Raw genomic sequence first — 27,982 nt, 5'->3', positions numbered from 1 at the left:
AAATCCGCAGGGCTCAAAACTCCGTCTGCACTCAGCCTTAACCCCCACCCATGGGATAGTCCAAAAATATAGCAGAACATCCCAAAACCTCAAGCTTTGTAAACTCTGCCCCCTTTGTTCTACAATTCCCAGGATTGTCCCAGTAAAATCGGGACTGTTGGCAAAGATGGGGGTATAGTGAACAAATATTCCAAGGCTCCGATTCATGATTGCATTTTTGGTGTTTTCATTCTGTTTTTAATTTGCTCTTTTTCTAAAGTCAATTTGATATGGTTTGCCTGTTTTGATTTTTTGGGGGAAGGTTTGGGACTTTCCAGATGTTTTCAGCTGGTTCATCAAATGCAACTCTTTAAAAAGTCACAAAACTTTGGGGCATATGTATTCCAGTTTCCTCCCGTGGATCGATTTTATGTATGTCTGGAATTTTGGTACAGATTTTGCAACATTTTAGCACCTTTTTGTGCTAATAAGTTGCGAAATAGGTTAAAGGCAAAAATAAAGAGCATTTTTGATTTTGAGTAAAATTCATTAACTGCGTGCAAATTTTGAAAAATTTGTTGCAAAAAAACTTCAAAGATTACCAAAATCGCAAATGATGAATCAGGACACAAGTTCATACAGCCATGTATCTTATAAGGCAATTAGGTGATAACACGATGATAGCCGGGACCCCCAATGATCCCAAGAAGGGGCTCTGAGTACAGCATTCGGCACTCCTTTTATCACACACAGTGTAGGAAAGGCGAAGTACAACACAAAGGGATAAGGGAAGGGGAACCAAACACTAGGGATGGGGGGAGTGGAGACCCCTAGACAGACCTAACATCACCTTTTCTGTCCTACTGTCCCTATATAGGTTCTGCACCTATCGCCAAGCAGGATACCTTATACCTGTGTGACCCTGGAGATAAGCCCTGCATCAGAGAGGACAGGATATGCGCTAGTCAATCCCACTAACACTAAAGACAGCAAGGATAAATGAAACAAGGGGGACACTTAGCTTGAGTAGACTCAGAGAGAAACAATGACCCCCTCCAAACTCCAAGAGGACGGTAGCAGACTGCTACAGCTCCAAGTCTCAACAGAGAAGTACAAATAGGAAACAACACCCGCAACTCTCCATAGTAAGTTGGGAGTTATAAACACCCAGATCCAAGTGATACCATTAGGTCGGGGGAGTTGGCCACTAGTCTGCAGCCTCTGAGACCTTCTGCAGCCAGATGCAGTGCGACAGTCAGCAGCCTATGAAACACCTGTGACAACTGTAGACAATGAATAGATCAGTGCGGTAGTGTTTCAGAGCCATTTTTTTGGGAATGGTGGCAGTTTCAATGATGGGACTCCAAAGGATAAGCAAGTTATCAACTTTTCTTTGGGTAAGTGATAACACTTTAATGAGGGGGCTAAGATGGTCACGCTATAATGAGGGAACTGCTATGGGGCGCTTGGAGTGAGCGTGTTGTCCTGGTTAATCCCATCCATTTTGTTAGTAGGTGTAAGAACCTAAGACGGATGCTCTGGCACCTACGGCACAGTTAACACCAGGAGTTCAAACACAAACCCAGATTTTTGGCCAAGTGCCCCAGATGAGCACCTGTATCCATGCCCTCAGTTTGGGACTGGTGGATGTCCATCATGAGGACCCCTGACGTTGACTGCTTCATACTGGCACTGAGATACAATCAAGGAGCCTAAACTGTCCTGTATCCAAAGAGATTCCTGGACAACACACCAACACAGGCTTGAGCGATACAATGATGTCATCATAGCAGCCTGTGCCAACAAGGTCTGCAGACTGAGCTGCTTCGCTCGGAATTTTCCAGCAGAGGGAGTATTCCACCTGCAGACTAGGGGGCTGTTCATGACAATATTATGTGCATCATGCAATGCTGCTCTGTAGTTGCATATAGAAGAAGGCCCTCAGAGATTAAGTGTGGCGGGAGTGACTTCTACTGAATCTGTATCCAAGAGTTTGCAAGTTATAATGCAAGGTTTAAAAGTCTCCGCACCTTGGCATGTCACTCTCCATTATCTCTTGGATCCAAGTTATAATGAAAACTTTTGCAACTTTCCAAGATACCTTTGTATTTCAAGATGATGACTGCTTGCGGAGGTCACACAGATGAAAAGAACGGAAGAAGATGGTATCACAATAGTCTGAGTTTTCTGGATGACTGATCCTGGTCTAACTCAGATGAGCTGTGGAGCTTGTCATTAATCAATGATCATTTGTGACCTATATTTATGAAGACTGGAAACCTCTTAAAATTTGGTTTCTGCTACTTTCAATATCTCTACTTCGAGGCAATGAATGAAAACCTTTATTTCTGATATTCAGAAACTCATAACTTGTCCTGAATTAGTCGACAAGCCAGTATGTAAAGGGAATCTGTTTTTGCCACTTGAGAGCAGCTTGATGTAGCGACAGAGACTCTGATTCCTCCGATGTGTCACTTACTAGGCTGCTTTCTTTAGTTTTGATAAAATCCCAGTTTTATCGACAAGTGATTATTATTAGAAGACTACTTGACCTGCTGCAAGGTAGTCTAACCACGCCTCTGACCACTGATTGGCTGCTTTCTTTGTACACTGTGCATAGGCAGAATGCTGCCAATCATTGGTGTGGGCGGGGTTATACACAGCTCAGCATTCAGAGAACAGATTCTTTAATCAAAACTGCAGCAAGCAGCCCAGTAACTGATACATTACTAGAATCAGGGTCTCTGCCTCTACATGATGCTGCTCTCAGATGGGGGAACAAATCTAGTGAAAGATTCCCTTTAATCATTTTTTTATTTAGTAATAGAAAAATTGATCATCTAGAACCTGGCCAATCATTTCTACAATGCAGAAAAGTAAGGGCAATATATAGATTTATACCACTGCTGCGAGACATATGTTAACTATATTTGTTTTCATTCATTGACATCAAGCAGTGGAAAATTCTGAATTTGTTTTAGGGTGTGTACACACGCTGCGGATTCTGCTGCGGATCCGCAGCGGATTTGGCCCTGCGGATCCGCAGCCGTTTCTGCTGCTGTGTACAGTACCATTATAACCTATGGAAATTAAAAACCGCAGTGCAGACGGTGCGGATTTTTCCGCGCGGATTTGCTGCAATTTCTAAACCGCAGAAAGAATTGACATGTCAATTTCTGCAGATTCCGCAGTGGTTTACCATCTGCTCCATTGTAGAGATGATAAACCGCAGGCTAATCCGCAGATAAACCGCAAAATCTACGCAAATCAATCCGCAGGAGAATCCGCAGCGTGTGCACGTACCCTTAGAGATGTGTATGACTTGTATAACCGACACTCGTTTTGCCATGGTGCAGGCTGCAGTTTCTTGCACAGCTGTCTGGTCAGAACACTACTTGTGCAGGGAAAAACTGTGCATTTTCAGAATTGGAGATGTTCCAAAAGGTAAGTATTGGACTTGGGTAAAGGGGCCCACCAGAGGATTCTCCTGTCCTCCCGTGGGCCAGTCCAAGCCTGGTAGTGGGATATTACTAAGATAGGCTTTTAAATTTATGCTTGGTTCTTTTTGTAAGCCCCCATGCACTTTGAATTTTTAGAGCCATGCACATGTCCTCCTGCCTTATCTGATAATAAGGGTGTTGGGGGGGGGGGGGGATAGAGTCTCAGACAATGCTTGTACTATATATATATTAACTGGCAATATCCCTTTAACTGAAGAATAATGGAAAAAAATGAATCAAAAGTCTCAAGGTGCATGGGCTCCATTATCATGATTACACATGGATCACATGTAAAATATAATGTATGCAGCTCCGATGAATATCACATGGATTCAGTGCCAGAGGGATCTGACATCACACAGTTTTTATTTGAGTGATTTCACTGAATGATGTCTGTTCTGTGCCTCATCTGACAATTTATCATATGGATTTCTCTTTGTAAGCCTCACATGCAGTAGGATAACTGCAGTCTGATGGGCAAAATTTGGACCGGAGCCCCCCCCCATCCTGAGTAAATTATATATAGATATATATATGCATCCTCCATCCTGGTATATATGTAATGCATCTTAGTCTTAGCCCCATCCTGGTTTATGTCCCCCATTCTGCCAATTTTCTTTGATACATAAAAAATAAACCATTATATTCACCAGGGGTGTACATAGAAGTCATGGGGGCCCATAGCAGAAGTATAATGCACCCTTCATGGTCCTCCATATATTATAATGTGGCCCCTTAGTTCTCCATGTAGTATAATGCATTCCCCATAGTCCTCCATATAATGTAATGTGCAGCCCATAGTCCTCCCTATAGTATAATGCAGTCTCCATAGTCCTCCTTATAGTATAATGCACTCCATATAATCCTCCCTATAGCATAATGCACTGCGCATTGTCCTCCCTAGAGTATAATGCACTCCCCATAGTCCTCCCTATAATATAATGCGCTCCCTATAGTATAATGCACTCCCCATAGTCCTCCCTATAGTATAATGCACTCACGATAGTCCTCCCTATAGTATAATGCACTCCCTATAGTATAATGCACTCCCCATAGTCCTCCCTATAGGATAATGCAATCCCAATAGTCCTCCCTATAGTATAATGCACTCCCCATAGTTCTCTCTATAGAATAATGCACCCCTCATAGTCCTCCATATAGTAAAATGCACCCACCATAGTCTTCCATATAGTATAATGCACAGCCCATAGTCATCCATACAGTATAACGCACGGCCCATAGACATTCATACAGTATAATGCACAGCCCATAGTCATCCATACAGTATAATGCACGGGCCATAGTCATCCATACAGTATAATGCACAGCCCATAGTCATCCATACAGTATAACGCACGGCCCATAGACATTCATACAGTATAATGCACAGCCCATAGTCATCCATACAGTATAATGCACGGGCCATAGTCATCCATACAGTATAATGCACAGCCCATAGTCATCCATACAGTATAACGCACGGCCCATAGACATTCATACAGTATAATGCACAGCCCATAGTCATCCATACAGTATAATGCACAGCCCATAGTCATCCATACAGTATAATGCACAGCCCATAGTCATCCATACAGTATAACGCACGGCCCATAGACATTCATACAGTATAATGCACAGTCTATAGTCATCCATATAGTATAATGCATGGTTCATAGTCATCCATAAAGTGTAATGCACCCTATAGAAATACAAAGTCGTATGATGCACAGCCCACAGTTATACATAGTAGTATAATGCATGGCCCATATTCCTATATAGTAGTATGGCCACTGATTAAAAAATAAAGAAAGAAATACCTTCCTTTCGCTCCTCCACCATGCGCATCTTCTTCTGAAGTCAGCACCTGACTTCAGAGTGCGATGGTCACTTCCATGCGCCCCCTGTCATGTGCATGCCGACATCAGCTGCTGGCCTCTGATTGGCGGGCAGCATGTATTGTTGCACACAGACCAGATGGGTCTGTGGGGTGCAATACACTTCAGCTGGATGTGTGTCCAAGATCGCACATCCAGTTGACGTTTCAGCGAGCCCCTGACCCGCCAGGGCCGGTCGCAGCAGTTGCCGCTGCGACCACAGTCGTTTCTCCACTGCTCACATAGCTGGCAGATATGCCACAAATACTGCAAATTACATATTGTTCTTGGATTTTTGGAAGTGGAGTAGTTGGAGGGCAGAGGGGGAATGTGCACTGGATGCAGAGGATCTGTTCTAGCGAATCACTGGTCATTGAATCCTTTCTCCAGATGAAGCAATCAGAGTAGATTTGGAGCGATGGCACACCTGACTGTTGGTGATGCAAATTGATGGCCAAAGAGCTGAGGGCACTGTGTATGGCACATCTCTACTAAGGCTGGTGATTGGATACTGTTTATATGTAACACAGCATTCCAGGGGAAATCTATGCAGTCCCCACCCCTATGCTGGGGTATAAATAATTAGGGAACCGTTTTTTCACTCACAATCAGAGCACTTTATTCCATAGGGGCTTACAAGAGAGGTAAGACCCCACCAGGGGATAACAGTCACTCATTCATTACTCTAGACCACCAGGAATACTATCATTCATATAAATCATTATCACAGATCACCAGGGATACGTAAATCACCTTTCTTGATCAAAAGAGAAACTGGCATACACCTAATCATAACCCGAGACCACCGAGGGATCTGGTATTCACTGAAAAATACCCTAGACCACCGGGGATATTATATTGACATTCACCTATTCGTTACTCTATAACACCAGGGATGCTAGCATTCACCAATCCATTACTCTAGACCACTGAGAACACTGGCATTCTCCCATTCATTATCCTAAACCACTAGGGACCCACATTCATCCATTCATTACCATAGACCCCTAAGACATTGGCATTCATCCATTTATTACACTAGACCACCAGGAATGCTGGCTTTTAACCATTCATTACCTTAAACCAGCAGGGATACTGGTATTCATTCATTTATTACCTTAGACCACTGGGAATACTGGCATTCATCCATTCCTTACCGTAGACCACCAGTGAGGCTGTCATTTACCCATGCATTACCCTAAATCACCAAGACTTTGCCATACATCCAGTCATTACACTAGACCACCAGGGATACTGGTAATCATCCATTCATTTGACAAGTCTTCCTGAGATACTGGCATTCACTCATTCATTACTGTACACCAGCAGGGATACAGGCATTCTCCCATCACTGTACACCCAGGGATACTTAAATTACCTTTCGTTCTTCATGATCACTAAACACTACTCTAGGCCACCAGGATTACTACAATTACCTCCCTTTCTCCACTGACCTTTCTCAATAAACTTTATCTCTCCCTTAAAATAAAAGGGATATTATAATTACCCTCATCAATATACGTCATGACAACCCCCCAAATTGCCTATAAACCATATGCAAATGAAGCTAAAGTGCTCTGGGCATGATCATTGCACTTCCCAATCCGCTGCCTCCCTGGCTCTATTACGCGCTCAGCGCCATTTTCTTCTGTTTGACTGACACCTCATTGGCTGTGTAGTCAAGTCAGCGAGCTGTCAATCAAACAGAAGATGGTGGAACTGGGCAGTGAATACATCCAGGGAGACTGAGGCTCAGGAAGTGCTCCAATCACAGCTATAGCACTTCAGTCTAATTTGCATATAGGTTAAAACATGGATTTTTACATTTGGGAGCAGTGGACATTACACTTAATGGTACAGATTGGTTTACTTAAGCATATAGGCAGTTTTTTGGCAAGGATCATCATGATAATTCCCTAGGCTGACCCTTTTCACCCTCTACTTTAAAGTTATGGGTGTCCTTTTAATTGCATAAAGGGGAACTCAAAATGCTGTTCTGTGGAGAGGGGGCAGGAATGAATTCCTTTGTTGACTCTGTTCACATTTTCATTCTTTCTTATGGCTTGGAAGCAAAGTATAGAAAAGCAGTAGCCATAATAATAATAATAATAATAATAATAACAATAATAAATCTGCACTAGTTACAGGGAATCCATTATGAGCATCATAATCTATTTAATATGATATAAAAAAATATGGGACAGAATATTATATAACCTAATACAGAAAAATAGAACATAAAATAGCATAACATTACGTAAAAATAACATAAATAACATAACAAAAATAACATAAATTAACCAAAAATAACAACAAAAAAGTACATAAAATAACATAAAAATAATAAAAGAACATAAAATGACTCAACATTACATAAAAATAACAAAAAATAACAAAAAATGCATGACATTGAATAACAAAAAACCAGCATAATGTAATAACATAAAATATCATAACATAATATAGACATAAAATGACAAACATGTAGCAGAGGCAGAATCACTGTGTGCTATAGTCAGGGAGGGGGTCCCCTGCATCCATTATCTATGAGGGGTGGAAGCCTCTGCTGTAGGGAGGGTCTCCTCACAGTCAGGCAGCGCATGTCGTACAGAAGGAGGTCACTTCTTCTTTCTGAGGAGGCGTCTCTGCTTCTGTCCCTTTCATTCTCTCCCAGGGGCCGGTGCAGCGCTAGAGCCCTCCCTGCAGCAGAGACAGCCGGGACCGGGGGCTGGAGACGCGGCCACCACCCGACACCTGCTGCTGCCCACAGCCCGGGAGGACCCGAGTGTAGGGGACGGGACCCTCATGGATAATCTGCTGCTCGTCCTGCTGCTGCCAGGTGAGAGACTGGAGCCACCCTGTGCCCTGACTGCTGCCCGGTGCCCACATGGCTGACCCCTGCACTGTGTACACCGAGAGAGCAGAGCCCCACACGGTGCAGATGTGGAGGTCATACAGTCCTCTCTGCCTAATACTTATCTATTCTCTCTATCCATCCCAATTATCTATCTCACTATTATCTCTATATCTATCAATCTATCTATCATATATCTATCTATTATCTATCTACCATCTATCAATTATCTATCTCACTATTATCTCTATATCTATCTATTATCTATCGATCTATCTATCTATCTACCTATCTCATATCTATCTATTATCTATCTATCTACCATCTATCAATTATCTATCTATTAGCTATCTGTCATGTATCTGTTATCTATCTATTATCTATATATCTATCTGTCTACCATCTGTTATCTATCTATCTATTATCTATCTATCTATCAATTATCTATCTCACTATTATCTCTATATCTATCAATCTATCTATCATATATCTATCTATTATCTATCTCACTATTATCTCTATATCTATCTATTATCTATCTATCTATCTATCTACCTATCTCATATCTATCTATTATCTATCTATTATCTATCTATCTACCATCTATCTATTATCTATCTATTATCTATCTATCTACCATCTATCAATTATCTATCTATTAGCTATCTGTCATGTATCTGTTATCTATCTATTATCTATATATCTATCTGTCTACCATCTGTTATCTATCTATTATCTATCTATCTATCTCACTATTATCTCTATATATCTATCAATCTATCTATCTATCTATCTATCATATATCTATCTATTATCTGTCTATCTACCATCTATCAATTATCTATCTCACTATTATCTCTATATCTATCTATTATCTATCTATCTACCTATCTCATATCTATCTATTATCTATCTATTATCTATCTATCTATCTACCTATCTCATATCTATCTATTATCTATCTATTATCTATCTACCATCTATCAATTATCTATCTCACTATTATCTCTATATCTATCTATTATCTATCTATCTACCTATCTCATATCTATCTATTATCTATCTATTTACCATCTATCAATTATCTATCTATTATCTATCTGTCATGTATCTGTTATCTATCTATTATCTATATATCTATCTGTCTATCATCTGTTATCTATCTATCTATTATCTATCTATCTATCATCTATCTATCTATCTATCATCTATATATCTATTATCTATCTATCTATCTACCTATCATCTGTATATATATTATCTATCTGTCTTCTATCTATCTATCTATCTATCTATCTATTATCTATCTATCTGTCTATCATCTATCTATCTATCTATCTATCTATCTATCATCTATCTATCTATTATCTATCTATCTACCTATCATCTGTATATATATTATCTATCTGTCTTCTATCTATCTATCTATCTATCTATCTATCTATCTATCTATCAGATTGTCTTATCTGTTTTCCCTGATGATTTCTGTGTCTCACTGAGGAGTATGTATAGACATCAGGTCATGCTTGGCATTGGGGATGGGTGGGCACGGCTGGTGTTCATGGTTGGCGCACACCTCTCCAGTATATTGCACCGTCATGGTCAGTGGAGCTACATATCTACATGTTGTGTCTTGAGGCTGTGGAGACCCATTTTTGTTATCAGCACATTCTTCTTCCATCCATTATTGATCGTCATCTTCTACACATTAGCATTTACCAGTTCTGCCAGGGCAGTGGTTAATAATGAGATGCCTCGCTCTGTGCATGACACCTCCCCATGGAGTCAATGTATGGGATGTGAGGTGTACCGATGTAGCAGAGCTCGTTTTCTCCAGCTTCATACTTTATACTGCATCAGTGCATTATTAGGAATCACTGAACTAAGATAATGTGATTATTATAAATGCTGTGATCAGGAAACTCACCCTGGCCTACACTTTAAGCTAATGAGAGATGACTGACAAACTCACCTAAACTACAGTACATCTAGGAACTGAAATATTGTATCAGCTGGAAACCTCAGCTACACAGGATACTGTTAGCTCTGCTACAGCTATGAATCTCAGGTCCCCTATACCTGTAAGACTCAATTCTGCTACATCTGTGGATCCCAGCCCATTTACATCTGAGATACTCGGCTCCAGTAGGGTTGAGAATTTCAGCCCTGGTACAATTTCTTTCATCAAGACTCAATTGTTACAGCTGAGGAACTGAACTCTGCTGCATCTGAGAATTACATCTTCCCTATTACACTTGAGAAACTCTGCTCTGCTTCATATAAGAAACTGGACCTGACTCCATTCATCCTAGCCCCCTTACATCTTTGAGAACGTCAGCTCTGGTACAACTGAGAATCATCCTTCTTGCATCAAAACCCCCATGTTACATCTAAGAATCTCAACTCTGCTACATTTGAGGAACACATGTCCTGCTACTATGCTACATATCATTAATTAGTTCTGCTACATCTGCAAATATTTGGCCTGTTTTCTTTGATAAACTTGGCTCTGCTATATCTGAGAAACTCAGCACTGCTGCATCTGAGAAATTCAGTTCTGCAAAATCTGTGAATGTCAGCTCTGCTACATCTACGAATCTCAGCTCTGCTGCATCTACGAATCTCAGCACTGCTACTTCTACGAATCTCAGCTCTGCTACTTCTACGAATCTCAGCTCTGCTACATCTACGAATCTCAGAACTGCTACTTCTACGCATCTCAGCTCTGCTACTTCTACGAATCTCAGCTCTGCTACATCTACGAATCTCAGCTCTGCTGCATCTACGAATCTCAGCTCTGCTGCATCTACGAATCTCAGCACTGCTACTTCTACGAATCTCAGCTCTGCTACTTCTAAGAATCTCAGCTCTGCTACTTCTAGGAATCTCAGCACTGCTACTTCTACGAATCTCAGCTCTGCTACTTCTACGAATCTCAGCTCTGCTACTACTACGAATCTCAGCTCTGCTGCATCTACGAATCTCAGCACTGCTACTTCTACGAATCTCAGCTCTGCTACTTCTACGAATCTCAGCTCTGCTACTTCTACGAATCTCAGCTCTGCTACATCTGCGAATCTCAGCTCTGCTACTTCTACGAATCTCAGCACTGCTACTTCTACGAATCTCAGCACTGCTACTTCTACGAATCTCAGCTCTGCTACTTCTACGAATCTCAGCTCTGCTACTTCTGCGAATCTCAGCTCTGCTACATCTACGAATCTCAGCTCTGCTACTTCTACGAATCTTAGCCCCTTTTTAAGAAGCTTGGCTCTGCTACATCTGAGAAATTCGGCTTTGCTACATAAGAGAATCTGCTACACTTGAGGATCTCAGTCCTGCTACATATCATAAATTAGTTCTGCTATATCTGAATATCTTAGCCCTGTATGGTTTGAGAAACTCAGCACTACTACATCTGAGAAACTCAGCTCTACTGCATCTGAGAAACTCCGCTCTGCTACAACTGAAAAACTCAGCTCTTCTACATCTGAGAAACTCCTCTCTGCTACATCTCAAAAATTATCTATGCTCCATAAGAGAAACTCGGCTCTGCTACATCTGAGAGGCTTGGCTCTACTAGATCTGAGAAACTCAGCACTGCTACATTGGATAAACTCAGCTTTTCTACATCTCAAAAATGGTCTCTGCTACATCCCAAAAATGAGCTCTGCTATGTCTGAAAATCGCATAGCTCATATACAGTGGGGAAAAAAAGTATTTAGTCAGTCAACAATAGTGCAAGTTCCACCACTTAAAAAGATGAGAGGCGTCTGTAATTTACATCATAGGTAGACCTCAACTATGGGAGACAAACTGAGAAAAAAAAATCCAGAAAATCACATTGTCTGTTTTTTTTCTTCATTTTATTTGCATATTATGGTGGAAAATAAGTATTTGGTCAGAAACAAAATTTAATCTCAATACTTTGTGATATATCCTTTGTTGGCAATGACAGAGGTCAAACGTTTTCTGTAAGTCTTCACAAGGTTGCCACACACTGTTGTTGGTATGTTGGCCCATTCCTCCATGCAGATCTCCTCTAGAGCAGTGATGTTTTTGGCTTTTCGCTTGGCAACACGGACTTTCAACTCCCTCCAAAGGTTTTCTATAGGGTTGAGATCTGGAGACTGGCTAGGCCACTCCAGGACCTTGAAATGCTTCTTACGAAGCCACTCCTTCGTTGCCCTGGCGGTGTGCTTTGGATCATTGTCATGTAGAAAGACCCAGCCACGTTTCATCTTCAATGCCCTTGCTGATGGAAGGAGGTTTGCACTCAAAATCTCACGATACATGGCCCCATTCATTCTTTCATGTACCCGGATCAGTCGTCCTGGCCCCTTTGCAGAGAAACAGCCCCAAAGCATGATGTTTCCACCACCATGCTTTACAGTAGGTATGGTGTTTGATGGATGCAACTCAGTATTCTTTTTCCTCCAAACACGACAAGTTGTGTTTCTACCAAACAGTTCCAGTTTGGTTTCATCAGACCATAGGACATTCTCCCAAAACTCCTCTGGATCATCCAAATGCTCTCTAGCAAACTTCAGACGGGCCCGGACATGTACAGGCTTAAGCAGTGGGACACGTCTGGCACTGCAGGATCTGAGTCCATGGTGGCGTAGTGTGTTACTTATGGTAGGCCTTGTTACATTGGTCCCAGCTCTCTGCAGTTCATTCACTAGGTCCCCCCGCGTGGTTCTGGGATTTTTGCTCACCGTTCTTGTGATCATTCTGACCCCACGGGGTGGGATTTTGCGTGGAGCACCAGATCAAGGGAGATTATCAGTGGTCTTGTATGTCTTCCATTTTCTAATTATTGCTCCCACAGTTGATTTCTTCACTCCAAGCTGGTTGGCTATTGCAGATTCAGTCTTCCCAGCCTGGTGCAGGGCTACAATTTTGTTTCTGGTGTCCTTTGACAGCTCTTTGGTCTTCACCATAGTGGAGTTTGGAGTCAGACTGTTTGAGGGTGTGCACAGGTGTCTTTTTATACTGATTACAAGTTTAAACAGGTGCCATTACTACAGGTAATGAGTGGAGGAAAGAGGAGACTCTTAAAGAAGAAGTTACAGGTCTGTGAGAGCCAGAAATCTTGATTGCTCGTTTCTGACCAAATACTTATTTTCCACCATAATATGCAAATAAAATGAAAAAAAACAGACAATGTGATTTTCTGGATTTTTTTTTCTCAGTTTGTCTCCCATAGTTGAGGTCTACCTATGATGTAAATTACAGACGCCTCTCATCTTTTTAAGTGGTGGAACTTGCACTATTGCTGACTGACTAAATACTTTTTTTCCCCACTGTACCTGGGAATACTTCATATAAATATATTGCTAATTTTCAGCTTTGTCTTTGCTGACTCAATGACGGCTCATACCAAAAACCTGCCCTGCAATGTACGACTGTCGCTCACATGGTGTTTACTGCATTTAATCCTCCTGAAGGGTAGAGAGAATCTAAGTTGGCGCCAACCCTTGTGCCAGATGTCCAGTGGCAGCGCCAATGTCACCCACCCCTGTGTATGCGCTCTACCAAGTCAGGCAATATAGTGTTTTCCGCTCAATAATGGCACTGAGAACTAGAGTCAAAATGTTATCACTCTGAAATGGCTGATAACAGGGAGCAATAGACCACAGTAAACGGCAGCAGTTATTGGGAACACTGGCCGGACTCTATAAAAATTGGTGCTGTAAAACATTATATAGGACTACTATTTAAGCACCGTTTGGCACTGTCATATGTGCACTGCATGGTCCTGTGTGGTACAGTCTGAATATGGGGCTGATGTTTAGGTACTATGTGAGACCATTGTTTAGGTACTTTGTGGCATTTTAATATATCTACTATATAGGACAATATATGTGTATGATATATCAATGCAGTATTTTCCCTATGTGAGAATAATATTTAAATACTATATGGCACTGTTTATGTTCACAGTACGGGACAATTATTTAAGTGTGTATATGGCAATGTTATACTGTATATTGACTGTAGAGGGCTATAATATAACTCCTATACTACACTGATATATAAGGACTATGTAGGACTGAAATTTAGATAATATGTAGCACTGTTATATTTTCATTGTATGGAATTATTAAGCACTGTTATATGGTCAGTGTATGGAACTCATATTTAGGTACTATGTGGCACTGTTATACATTCACAGTATGGGACTAATATTTAGGTACTATGTGGCACTGTTATACATTCACTGTATGGGACTAATATTTAGGTACTTTGTGGCACTGTTATATGTTCACTGCATGGGACTATTATTAGGTACTATGTCGCACTATTATATGTTCACTGTATGGGACTAATATTAGGTACTATGAGACACTGTTATATGGTCACTGTATCTGACTAATATTAGGTACTATGTGGGACTGTTATTTGTTCATTGTAGCACCAAATGTATAATAACATGGTGTACACCAGTTGGCAGACATCTAATAGCCCAATTTGCCACCATAGGCTCAAATCACCATTGTTATTCTCTATTTAGGGCGCTGGATCCATGTGGTTTACACTATTCGTTTTATAGATGACGATACCTGCATTGCATCTCATTGAGAATTTTTCAAACAAAGCCCAGGTTGTTGCAGACAATTACAACCTGGTGGGCGCTCAGTGAGCAGGTTAGGGCACGCTCTGTGTACTCTGTTATTTCACAGCAAATTCCCACATTCCAGACATGGCAAAACATCACCCTTCCCCATGACAAAAACACACAGAGCCCCCCTCCAACAACAAAGAGATCATATGGCCCCCTCCAAATAGGCAGACAGGTGTGAACTGCTCTCTCGCTGAGGTTTGGAATCTTTGATGATTCATAGAGCTGTGTGGCAGCAACACTTCCCATCGTCCTGCCAATCTTCTGACTTTGCTCCTTAAAGGGGGTTTTCAGGTGTGGTTGATAGGCTTTCCTTTACCTGGGTCAAATATTCAGTCCTTTGCCCTAACCCTGGCCAAAAATAGTGGTACATTGGTGCTCCCGTTCTTCTTGGCATTCGGCACATTGGGCCCCCCAACCCTTTAAAGTTCACCTTCTGTAATTAACATTGATCAAAGTACCGGTAGTCAAGTCTGGTAACAGACACCAGCTTTTTGGTAAAGATGTCACTAAGAGTCAAAAGACAGGTTAGCTGCACCATGGTTTGAACAGCAGGCATGATGAGAATTGTGGTCTACATTGGCTTTACCTCCAAACTTATGACCGAAACTGGGAATTGACAGTTTCATAGTTCTAAGGTTGAAGGTCCATCAAGTTCAACCAATGGTCCATCAAGTTCCACCAATAATTCAGACTAATCGTTTCACATCTTTATGATCTGGGGCAACCGGAAAAGCGGTGGCACCATCTGATGAGAACAGGTATGTGCCTCCGCTTCTCATAGTCCATGACGCTTTTAATAGCTCATAAAAGCGGACCATTACTTTAACTCTTTCTGGTTACAAGTCGCAGTATGAAAGGGTTCAAATAGAATAGAATGGGATTGAAATCCCTCCGGAATATTACAAGGATTCTTCAGTTGCAGAATTTGCTGGCGTAAGGTGGCAATAATAGGAGAGTGGGCACTGCCAGTCAGAAAATCGTCAAAGCACCAGAAGCACTTCTGTGGCTTACAGAAACCCATTGATATAAATAATCCCTTGGGCTACAATTAGATATCGCAGACTCCTTTGGTGATATATTAGGTCATTTTGGCAAATATTAAGGTGTTTAGGTGCTGGTGGACATATGTCCTCAGGCAGGTAAAGTCCCGGTGGGACCCTCCTCACTTTCGATTTTTTCTTCTAAATTTCCGAGAGCTATAGCTATTTTAATTTTTTGGTCAATAGAGTTTTATCTGCGCTTGTTTTTTAGCAGTACGAGATGTCGTTTTTTTTGTTACCATTTTGGAGGACACTAAACTTTTAGATCTTTTCATGATTGGAGAAGTTAACATTTTATTTTTATTTTTTTTTTGGAATTTATCGCATGGGCTAAATATCATCATAATCCATTAGTTTGGACAGTTACGCACTCAGCAATACCAAATTAGCTACTTTATTTATTTTGTTATATTTTTACTTATATTGTTTTTATTAATTTTTTACATCTTTCATTTATTTTATTGGTTTTGAACCTGCAGTCGCTAATACAATACACTGTAATACTGTAGTATTGCAGTTTATTGTAAAATTATATATCTCCTTTAAAGCCCAGCCATAGGAGATCTATAGGTGTGCAAACATGGCAGATGCAGGAGACCATGACAATACCATGAGCACCTCGTATTCATGTTGCCTGTGGGTGCAATGGGCTTCAGAAGGGACACCTTCCCCAATTTCAACCTCTTAAATGCAGCTGTCAAGGTTGACAGCGTTATTTAAGAGGTTGAACTGCCGGGTTCGGGGCTGTCCTCAATCATTGCAGTTAGACTCGGATACACAGCAGGCATATTTGCTGTATGGGGAAGGCTTTGCTCCTGAGTACGTTGCATACATGTAGGGGCATAACTGTAATAGGGGCAGGTGTTGCAATCACATAGGGCCCTGGAAATAAAGGGGGCCCAAAGGTCCCTTTTCCCCATAAGAAAAGAACATTACAATTAAAGACTTGTGTTCGTTGGGTGCCTCATTGGAGATTTTGCATTGGGGCCCATGAGCTTCAAGTTACGCCATTGGTATGAAGGATGTTGCAAACTGAGACTTGGGTGCTGTGGGCCCCTTCAGGTGGCGTTGGCCCTTGCCTGGTGCCGCCCTTGGGTGTTTGATTCCAGCTTTTAAAAACAGGACTCGGGCAGTAAACCGAACCTTTCCAGAGTCCGACTCAAAAGACATATTTCGCAAGGTGCCCTACAATCAACCCTTGCCTCCTTCTCAGGCCACTCCTCAATATTTACCAGATTATCATCTCTTTTTATCTCCTCTCCGTTCCTCCAGCTGCCTGGGGTCACCTCTGATCCCCCTGTGACTGTCTCAACGTTCCCTATTGACCTATGCTCCAAGAGCAGTGGTCCTTTTAGGGTCTGTTTAACCAGAGCTTAGCGGCATTGTGAACATTACCACGTTGTATTTGCCTGTCAATGAATCAGCGATTGTTTGTCCTTTAAAACCTGTACCATAGACTGAAATGAATGGTGACCCTGTGACGGAGACCTATGGGGTGGAGGAGGCTGAAAGCATGGGTCATGAATATTCAGAGACCCTTGTAAAACAAGGTTTAGACATTTCTAACTCCTATACAACACTCATGACAGCCATGCTTTATCCCTAATATGTTCATATTTTTCTTTTTTATATGATAAACTGGACAGTAGGTGGCGCTAGTCTTGTGCTAAAATGAACCTTCAACCAATATGGCCGCCATTACTGCTCTTTCAGAGTTGTCACACAACTCTCAAGACGGCAGGGTTCACTTTCTTTTTATGAGGGCTTTTTTTTTTCAAGTGAAAGTGACAAACCATTATTTCTGCTCATGACCCCATTTGGGGGGAAAATCTGTAGTGAGTGCATAGAGAAATACCCCCAAAAATGTAACATGCAGATTTTACCCATCTACCTAGAAAGGGGAAAAAAATTGTGGTAAAGAAATGACTGGATGAAATTTACTAAAACTTGTGAGAACAAGGCAACCCAAGATCCTATATGTACCTGGAGTTGCCCCTAGCAACCAATCACAGATCAGCTTTTATTTTACCCGAACAGTTTTCTAAATGAAAGTTGATCTCTGATTGGTTGCTATGGGCAACAAACCTTGTTTTGATAAATGAGGCCTACATTTCTTTTTACATATTTCTCTGGTAAATTTCAGACATTATGCCAATCACTAAGCGCCCGTTTGGAGCTTAATTGATTAGCATGCACTAATTCCATGTAGTTATTATGCCTCGTGGCATCAAACTGGTTCTAATTGACTGATGTAAATTATGTCTGCTGAGACAAGGGGAGTTCCCTGTCATAAATTGATTGTCATGGAAAGAAATAAGTATTCGGCGACCTACGCACACGAAGGGGGATTTTTAAAAATGATTGCAAATAGGGGTGAAAAAAAATGCACCGAAACGTTGTCATAGCAACGAATTAAATGACAGCTTTAATCTTGAAAACCCGCTCACGATGATTTTTCCTTTCCAGCAATTTTCGAAAATATCCCCCATACTCAGTGCCCGCCTCTGGTAATCCAGCTGCGCGTGGATCGGCTCATATTTACCGCCACTTTAATTTCCCAAGTGAAAAATGGGAGCAGATTGGAGGAAGGCAACATTTTTTTGTCTGCTCTAGTTTCTACAAATTGTTCTGGTTTTTCATCCATTTTCGTTTTTTTTCCTAAATTTTGAAAATGGCTTACAAAATAGAAATGCGAAAAGTGGATATAGATAATAGCGATTGTACTGAAAATTGTGAAAAAAATCATAAATAACTAAGTAATAAATACCATAACTTAAGGGCTCATTCAGACGTCCGATTTTCGCGGACGAGTGCTACCCATATTTTTCACTGACAGTTGTGATGTTCTATGTGGCCATTCACAAATCTGATATTTTCCTCAGACCGAATGGTCTGCAGGTAGTATTGGAGATATGTCCAATTTTGATCTGAGGGTCAGCTCAAAATCATCAATTTAAGTCAATGGGCCTGTGGAAAAAATAGGACTGCACTTGGTCGACATCAGAGAGTTGTCCGATTAACACAGACTGTCAGAACAGTGAAAGTGAAATTTTAATATTTTTTTTATTGCTTAAGAGAAAATCAGAAGACACATTGATGGTAAAAATACGCACAAAGAAAAATAGATGAAGCAAACAGATAAAAAAAAGGCTCAGTTTTTACTCGTACGCAAAAAAAATTAAAAATAATAATGTCTATATGAAGTCTAAAGGAGAGTCACTACAGAAATTTTGCAAACTAGTACTAGTTTTACATTTTCCTAATAAAATACGCTTCTTAAAAATGTTATAGATAATTGTTTATTTGACTTTATTATCAAAAACTTTCCCCCAACTTCTGGAAATTGAAAATAGAAACGTTATTCTTCTAATGGACGATAGATCCAGTTACTCCTCATTAGTTTTTTTAAGAACATGACCAAGTTCATTCATGAAAAAAGTACGATACCTTAGGTCTCATACATCTGACATTCACTGAACCTGAATATTGGCACTTGAGGTCACTATTATAGATGCTATTGGCTATTTTTGGTTGCAAGACTTGTGTTGCAGCCTAAGTATCGAGTTTAGCTTTTAAAATAACTTCATTAAAAATGCAAAAAAAATACAGATTTTTTTCTTGTATTATAATGCACAGCCATTTATAACCATGTTTTGATATTTAATTTTTATGCAGAAGCAATTATTTTTATCGTTACTCATTTTAACACTCCTTTTTATTATCTTTTTTATTTATGTTCTTTTTTTCTCTCTATTTCAAAATTTTGTCGCCTTCTTTTTCGTTTTCTGTGTCGCTACTTTAACAAGCAATCTATCTTCTCTTTCTTTCTCGCTTCCCCTCACCCCCTCTCTCAGGCTTTGGTGAAGTGTTTAGAATTCAACAATAGCTCATGTGACTGCCTATGAGACACTCTTATTGTGTGGTGACTCCGAGGATCCTGCTCCCCCCTCCACCATTTTCCCTCTGCTTTTTCTCTCCAATTCCGTGCCCTCCCTGTGTAACCCTCTCTATGCCCTCTTCTTTTATGCTCTCGTCCAGTACAGTTGTCTTTAGCCATCAATGTCCCTCTTTGGTTCATTCACACTTGTACTGACGCAGAAGAGCAGAATTTATCATTTACCATTGCAATTTCTTGGTTTATAGTAGTAACTCTTTGAATTTAGATATTGCACAATATGATATCCTGATGACTGTGCTACTCTGCTCTGCTACATTTGAAGAATTCTGTTGCTTCCTACACTCTGCTACATTTGAAACATTTTGTTGCTTCCTCCGCAATGCTACATTTGGAGCATGTTATCCCTTCCTCCACTCTGCTACATTTGGAGCATTTTGTTACTTCCTCTGCTCTGCTACATTTGGAACATTTTGTTGCATCCTCCACTCTGCTACATTTGGAGCATTTTGTAGCTTCCTCTGCTCTGCTACATTTCGAACATTGTCTGACTTTCTCAGCTTTGCTACATTTGAAGAACTTTTTTCCTTCCTTTGTTCTGCTACATTTAGAGCATTTTGTTCCTTCCTCCGCTCTGCTGCATTTGGAGCATTTTGTTCCTTCCCCCACTCTGCTATATTTGGAGCATTTTGTTACTTCCTCCATTCTGCTACATTTGGAGCATTTTGCTCCTTCCTCCGCTCTGCTGCATTTGGAGCATTTTGTTACTTCCTCCACTCTGCTCTGCCATATTGGAGCATTTTGTTGCTTCCTCCATTCGGCTGCATTTGGAGCATTTTGGTCCTTCCTCAACTCTGCTACATTTGGAGCATTTTGTTCCTTCCTCAACTCTGCTACATTTGGAGCATACCAAAAACAAAACACAAAACAAATATCCTGGAATAAAAAAGTAAAAAAATATATTTTTTTACTTTTTTATTCCAAGATATTTGTTTTGTGTTTTGTTTTTGGTTTTCTCTGTGTAAAGGTCATGTGTTCATATGCAATTACATTTTGCATGCACATTAATTTACTTTTTCTGCTCAGACCCAGTTTCTCATTTGTTTCATTGTGCATTCTGTGCATATAAGGGTGTGACCGCCCTGCTTCTGAGTTGGAAAATCCATCCTGTCTGGCCTACACTATTACTGGTGGTTCGGTCCCTCTGTCCTTGTTCACATTTGCGTCACTTGACAGGTGACAAGAGTTAGGACTGTCCCACAAGGGTTGCCGTGACGTGGCGGGATGGCTTCTACATTATTTTGATCAAAATTATGTTAACTAAATACCCTTATTATTACTATTATTACTACCTTCATGCAATTTTTGCAATATATTTTTTTACTTTTTTATTCCAGGATATTTGTTTTGTGTTTTGTTTTTGGTTTTCTCTGTGTAAAGGTCATGTGTTCATATGCAATTACATTTTGCATGCACATTAATTTACTTTTTCTGCTCAGACCCAGTTTCTCAGTTTTACATTTGGAGCATGTTGTTGCAACCTTCACTCACATTTTGTTGCTTCCTCCGCTTTGCTACATTTGGAGCATTTTTTGCATCATTTGCTCTGCTACATTTGAAGCATATTGTTCCTTCCTCTGCTCTGCTACATTTGAAGCATTTTGTTCCTTCCTGTGCTCTGCTACATTTGGAGCATTTTGTTCCTTCCTCTGCTCTGCTACATTTGAAGCATTTTGAGCCTTCCTCCGATCTTCTACATTTGGAGCATTACGTTCCTTCCTCTGCTCTGCTACATTTGGAGCATTTTGTTCCTTCCTCTACTCTGCTACATTTGGAGCATTACGTTCCTTCCTCCACACTGCTATATTTGTAGAATTTTGTACCTTGCTCTGCTCTGCTACATTTTGGAGCATTTTGATCCGTCCTCCAATTTACTACATTTAGAGCATTTTGTTGCTTCCTCCCCTCTGCTACATTTGGAGCATTATGTTCCTTCCTCTGCTCTGCTACATTTAGAGCATTTTGTTCCTTCCTCCATTCTGCTACATTTAGAGCATTTTTGTCCCTTCCTCCATTCTGCTACATTTGAAGCATTTTGTTGCTTCCTCTGATCTGCTACATTTGGAGCATTTTGTTCCTTCCTCAACTCTGCTACATTTGGAGCATTATGTTCCTTCCTCCCCCCTCTGCTACATTTGGAGCATTTTGTTGCTTCCTCGACTCTGCTACATTTGGAGCATTACATTTCTTCCTCTGCTCTGCTACATTTAGAGCATTTTGTTCGTTCATCTGCTCTGCTACATGTAGAGCATTTTGCTCCTTCCTCCATTTTGCTACATTTGGAGCATTTGCATTTTTTCCTCAATCTCTTTCCTTGCATCGTGAACCTGACATTTCTACCAGTGCATTGTTTTCTGCACAACTTATGGCTTGCCGATTGCTCTGGCCACATACTGTGATACTTCGCCTGCCCCCTCCCCCCTATTCCATCTCATTGCCCTGTTCTCTCTATAGGTGCCCCCTCTAGCACCAGCCTCATTATCTTCACTCCCTCTGCTCCAGTGCACTTCCCTGTCAATTTTCTCTCTCTTACTGTGTCCCCATTAGATTGACAGCCCCTCCTTCCCGCTCTCTACCCCTCTCTGTTGGTTTTGCAGTCTGATCTCTCTGCACCTGTTAATCTTTAATCCTTCATTTCTCTTCCCTGCCTTCATTAAGGTAGAAGTCTGCAAAACTTCCACAAATCTCACTAACAAGAATTCTGGTGAACCCTACAGCAGAGTTACCGAACTCCTCTATTTCCTTTACCATGCATCCCAATATTTTTGTTTTCCGCACAGTCCCCTCCCCCAGTTTGCAGAGATTCCCACAGTCCACCATAACAAAGACCTATGGTTGCTGGTGGGGAGATTCCAGACTATTCATAGATAGACCCTTCACACCTTCTTGTGCTGACAGTGCACTCTGCTTACAATCATTTGTCTTCATTATATATTTTTACAGATGTAGTAGAGCTGAGTATGCTCCTTGGCTCCTAGTTTGATACATTGCTCATCTAACTCTATGGAAATACTTCATGAGGTATACCTTTGGAGTCAGTTTTCCTTGTGGTTCCATTGCCATTATTTGCACAAAATGTAGTAGTATCGTACGACGTTTGATCAATTTGGTGCATCTTTAAATTTAAGACTTTTGTCTTGAGCCGATTTTCCCCTTTTATGGGTTACTAAAATTATCTCTCCCTAAAAATAATTGCCGGGACCCCACTAATTATTTGGATGAATGAGTCTTAGACTCCTTCCAGGGACATAGCTATATGAGATTCAAAAGTAGCAATTGCAAATGGGCCCTGGTGGGTAAGGGTGCGCAGTGCATGCCAAAAGTACCACCATATATCATCCAAATGTAAGTGAGAAGCATATAGGATCTGATTCATTTAGACAGTCATTGTACATGCCAGTCTTAACTAAGCGGGCTCTTTGAACTTTGATGCTCCAAAGAGGCACACAACACTTAATGAATTTGACACATTTTCTCAGTGGTGTGCGCCTCTTTCCACCAGAGCCGAAATTCTATTCTGGTCAAGGACTAGATCACAATTTCTGATGTGAAAAATGCAGCTAAAATCAATTAATTTGATGATTTGCTGTAGCCACGTTTCATCATGTCCTGGCTTCTCTCTAACTCCAACCCCTTTTTTGAGGAGCTTCCCAAAATGCGTGAAATGCAAAAAGTTGCTAAATTATAGCATACATTATTTTTTAGACTTTTCAAAGGGTTTTATGCCAGTTTTCTGGAGTAAACATGTTGATGAATCGGTGTCAAAGTGTAGAGAAGTACAATCTCTGACATTCTCATCAGAATAAATGGACGGGTAGTGCACATGATTGACCTACGCTCTAATTGGTCAGGGCACCTCAGACGATGTGAAACCCTCAGCGATCATACATTTATTTCCTGTCCCATGGATTGAGGATAACTTTCAATCTTGAGGATACCCCTTTACATCATGAAAATGGGTAATGGGCAACCAGAAAACCATTTGTAGATAGCTGTTTCAGGCCATTTGGTCCTCATCAGTGCAGAGCTGAAATCACAACTAGGTGAATGTGGTTGTGCTAAACTGCAGCAGGTTTGGAATATTTCCTGTCCCATGGATTGGGAATAACTTTCAATCTTGAGAATACCCCTTTACATCATGAAAAGGGGTAATGGCCAACCAGAAAACCATTTATAGATAGCTGTTTCAGGCTATTTGCTCCTCATCAGTGCAGAGCTGAAATCACAACTAGGTGAATGTGGTTGTGCTAAACTTCAGCAGGTTTGGAATATTTCCTGTCCTATGGATTGGGGATAACTTTCAATCTTGAGAATACCCCTTTACATCATGAAAAGGGGTAATGGCCAACCAGAAAACCATTTGTAGACAGCTGTTTCAGTCTTTTTGCCTCTCATCAGTGTAGAACAATCGCCGCAACTAGGTGAATATGGTTGTGCTAAACTGCAGCAGGTTTGGAATATTTCCTGTCCCATGGATTCGAGATAACTTTTAATCTTGAGAATACCCCATTACATCATGACAAGGCTATTTGCTCCTCATCAGTGCAGAGCTGCAATCAAAATTAGGTGAAATGTGGTCATGCCAGGTTCGGGTCTCTGTTTCGTGTCCCGGTCATGATGATGTCACTATCATCAGTTGTGATCCAGGAGTGCGAGACTGCGTTCTTATGTTTACAAGTCGCTGGGTGGTCCTAGCCTAAAAGAGGGTGCTGGTAGCTCCAGTCATTGTATGGCCTCTCGTTCCTATTTTTTAACCATGTTGGAAAAAGGAGTTGTTGATCCTCTCAACAGAAAAATTATGTATGCTGCATGGTGTATACAGTTACATATAAGTAGGTTATAATATGAGCATACACTGGGTGCACACGCCAAACCTGGTGTGAAAAAAAGCGTCAGAGATTAATGACCATCGTAATGATCCCTTCTGGCTACACCTCATCTATTGTAGACACAGCTGCTCGTTTTTTTTATCAAGATGTACTAAACATTTATCAGATGCAGCCTGTGAGCAAAGGTTCCCCCCCAAACACTTTAGATGAAAGTCTTCTTAATTTAGAAATAGCCTTTTAAGCACCCTAACCCCTCAATCTTATCTCAATACCATAGTTTTAGCTTTGGTTTAGAAATCGCAGAGCTCAAGAACTTGCAGTCATTGCACCATGACATGCTTAAAAACCACAACCAAGAGGTTAATAAAACCTGCAAAGCATTCTCCATCCTAGTACTTAAAACATAATCCAAAAATTCCTTCTTCTTTATCAAGTTTCTAATGCCCTCGTTGTGCAGAGACTGAACTTAGAAACATGCTTGGTCTTAGAAAACTTTGATACGTCAAGAATGTGTCACTGATGGCTTCCAACCGCAGGAACAGAGTTGTTTGGTCCTTGAGTTGGACGTGCACGGACTGCCACTGTCCATTACAGGAAAAAAAGGAGTAAGTCTAAAAGTTTAGGAAATAATTCCATAGTATAGGTGCAGCACGAGAGAAGTTCTAAGCATAAAAGAGAGAAAATTCACGAAGGGAGTGATGTCTCTTACTAAAAACCTCCAGTAAGGTTGCTTGCAACATTTTCCATTTTGCCAATAGAAGGGTTAAGAAGCTGATAAGAAAGCTCCCGGTAAACAGTCACTCAGTGATCAATGATCGGGCCATACCATGTGGTTATAAATAGCTGTGTGTACTGCGCTGTAATCAATATAAAGGACAGAGTGACACAGTAACGGGCATTGATCGACCCAAGACGTTACTTACAGCAGTGATGTATTACTTATATATAAAAATGCTATGGCAACAGCAAGAAAACCATCTGGGCCTCTTAAGACTTAGGTTTTGCCTTCTTGTAGGTGTACAAGCTCGTAAAAATTGATGCAAAAGAGATATCAGTAAATTTATGGCTACAGTTATAATTAGTGTCTCTGCACGACAACACCGTGTCATTGATCAATAGGCCCAAAGGTGTGTGGAAGGAGGGTTAGACTGGGTTTTCTAAGACTTCTATTATTCTTGATGCATTGGAGCCAAAGTGTAGAGAAGCGTAATCTCTGGTGCTCCTATTAGAATTAATGGAGTCATGGGCCATGGCGGGCAGACACCAAGCAATTGGAAAGATATTCCCTGTCCTATGGATATGAGATCATTTTCAAATTTGAGAATACCCCTTTAAAGCGTGACAAGGAAGTCCAGGCTGCCGCTGATCTCTGACTTCCTCTTCAAATTCAATTCGACAGAAGACGAGGACAGTGACGCCAGAGCTGATTGGGTGCCGGGCTCACGTATCACAATAACAGCATGGGTGCCCCGGGGAGAGTGACTGCCAACACCGTGGCAATGGTGCGGAGGTAACTATAAGCTTTTTCATTTTGTCGGGTCCAAGCGTGTGGTATGAGAAGGAAGTGTCCAAGTTGTGGACAACTTCTGTAAGTTTGGCCATCGTATCTCTTGATTTATTGCTTTTTTTGTTGGCATCTATAGCCTGACACTGCATCAGCTAATATTGGATTTTTTGAGCTGGTGATATAACAAAGTACTCAATATAAGCCAAAAAAAATCCAACATACCAAGCCAGTATGAAAATTAATCAGTCAGTCATAGGTCAAAACAAGTGGTTGGATCATTTGTTTCACTAAAACCATGAACAATCATTTGTTATGGTCAAAATCAGCCATATCGGTCAACTTTTATCTTATGTGCATTTGCTTCATCAATCGTTCAATGTCGGATGAACTTGCTTTTGGTAGAACTGTCCGATCATTTAATATATATAGATGGGTAATGAGTCTCCATCAATGGTAGATGCTATGAGCGAGAGAGAATGACTGGGGATCTGGATTTCAGCATACCCAATTCTTTTTTCTGCAGTTAAATTGGGGTCTGGTGGCAGCTTATTTCCATCTCTCCATTCAGAACACATGCATTCTTGGCCTTTGTCAAGTTCCCTTGATGGAGTTGTCTGGTTTAACATCTCCACTATGTTTGATAGAAACATGCGCTCTCAATTGACTTAAAATGCTCCTACTGGAGATTTCAAAGGTGGGGTCTTAACCAGACTCTAGGACATATGTCGTATGGAGGCAGGACAGGTGGCTTTAGAGCCCTTGAGTGGGGTCCAGTTTGGGTTCCCGTTTTAATGAGTGGATAGAACCAGCAGTAGGATATGGTCCACATCTTCGAAAACTGGAAAAAGTAGAATAGGAGTGCCAAGACCTCCTTTCTGAGTGTGGTGGTAGTCAGTCTCTCGAGAGGGGTCTTATTTTTATCTTTGCTCTTGTACACTTCAATAATGAACAAAAAAGGAAAAGTCTTTTATTTCCCCTCTAAATAAACCAGCCCTTTATTTCTCTGAGACTAGAAGACTAGATAAAAATAATGCAGTAGAAATTCTTCCATAGGAAAGACCTGTGAATATGGCTCATTTTCCATTTCCCACAGCACCAGAAATAGTCAAATATTTAGAGTTAGAAATAGCCATCTGGGGTCGGACCGTGAGATTGTGTTCATGTGTGATGTGTCCTGTCATTCAGGACATACAGCAGGGAAGAAATCTGCAGATCATTTCCATCCTGCAGACCGGGAAGCGACTTGTATTTAGGTATGACATTAGATTGATCTGATCCCGTTCACAATTTTGTAGGGGATACGAAACCCCTATTCTTGAATCCTACAGATCAAATACTTGTGGCTGAACCAGCTAATATGCCACAAATGTAAATAGAGGGGATCTCTTTAAGGATGCACATGAGGTTTTGATTTAAAGGAGTTTGTTAGACTAGATTCTGATTCTTTTCAGTTGAAGCTCCACCATTGACTATATCTGTGTCTGGTATTGCAATATTTAAGGAGGAGGATTTAGCCAGTTTCTGCTCCAAAACCTCAGTGTAAGCTAGTGTATTTTCACACTGATTTTTTGGGAGCAGAAACTGAGCAGAAAATTTCCAAATCCTCCTCAAATACTCACAACTTGGTTCTGATGATGTATTAATGTACTGCTGGTGGTTCTGGTGATGTATTCATGTAAATACACCTTTAAAAAAATGTTGCAGCCCTTGGGATTGGTTCAGTATGGCAATATGGCCCTTGGAGCAAAATATGTTGTGCACCATTGGTATAAGGGCATGTCTATTTATCTTACGGAGGCGCTAAGTCTCCGCAAAA

The 27,982-nt window shown here is 40.8% G+C and overlaps 1 protein-coding gene across 1 annotated transcript in view; it reads left to right on the top strand.

The window, feature by feature from the left end:
• Nucleotides 1–7,965: 7,965 nt before the first annotated feature.
• The window catches only part of BCAM (basal cell adhesion molecule (Lutheran blood group)), a 58,342-nt gene continuing 38,325 nt past the window's right edge, over nt 7,966–27,982 (top strand). Inside the window, exon 1 of the mRNA XM_073570804.1 lies at nt 7,966–8,192. Within this exon, the coding sequence (XP_073426905.1) occupies nt 8,159–8,192 (34 nt within the window). The 5' untranslated portion in view covers nt 7,966–8,158. The remainder of the gene's footprint in view (nt 8,193–27,982) is intronic.

Source organism: Dendrobates tinctorius, unplaced genomic scaffold (genome assembly GCF_039654945.1).
Source record: "Dendrobates tinctorius isolate UK_male_01 unplaced genomic scaffold, ASM3965494v1 ptg000028l, whole genome shotgun sequence".
In the NCBI taxonomy this organism is placed as follows: domain Eukaryota; kingdom Metazoa; phylum Chordata; class Amphibia; order Anura; family Dendrobatidae; genus Dendrobates; species Dendrobates tinctorius.
Note: the sequence above shows the minus strand (reverse complement) of the source record. Positions and strands in the feature narration are given on the sequence as shown.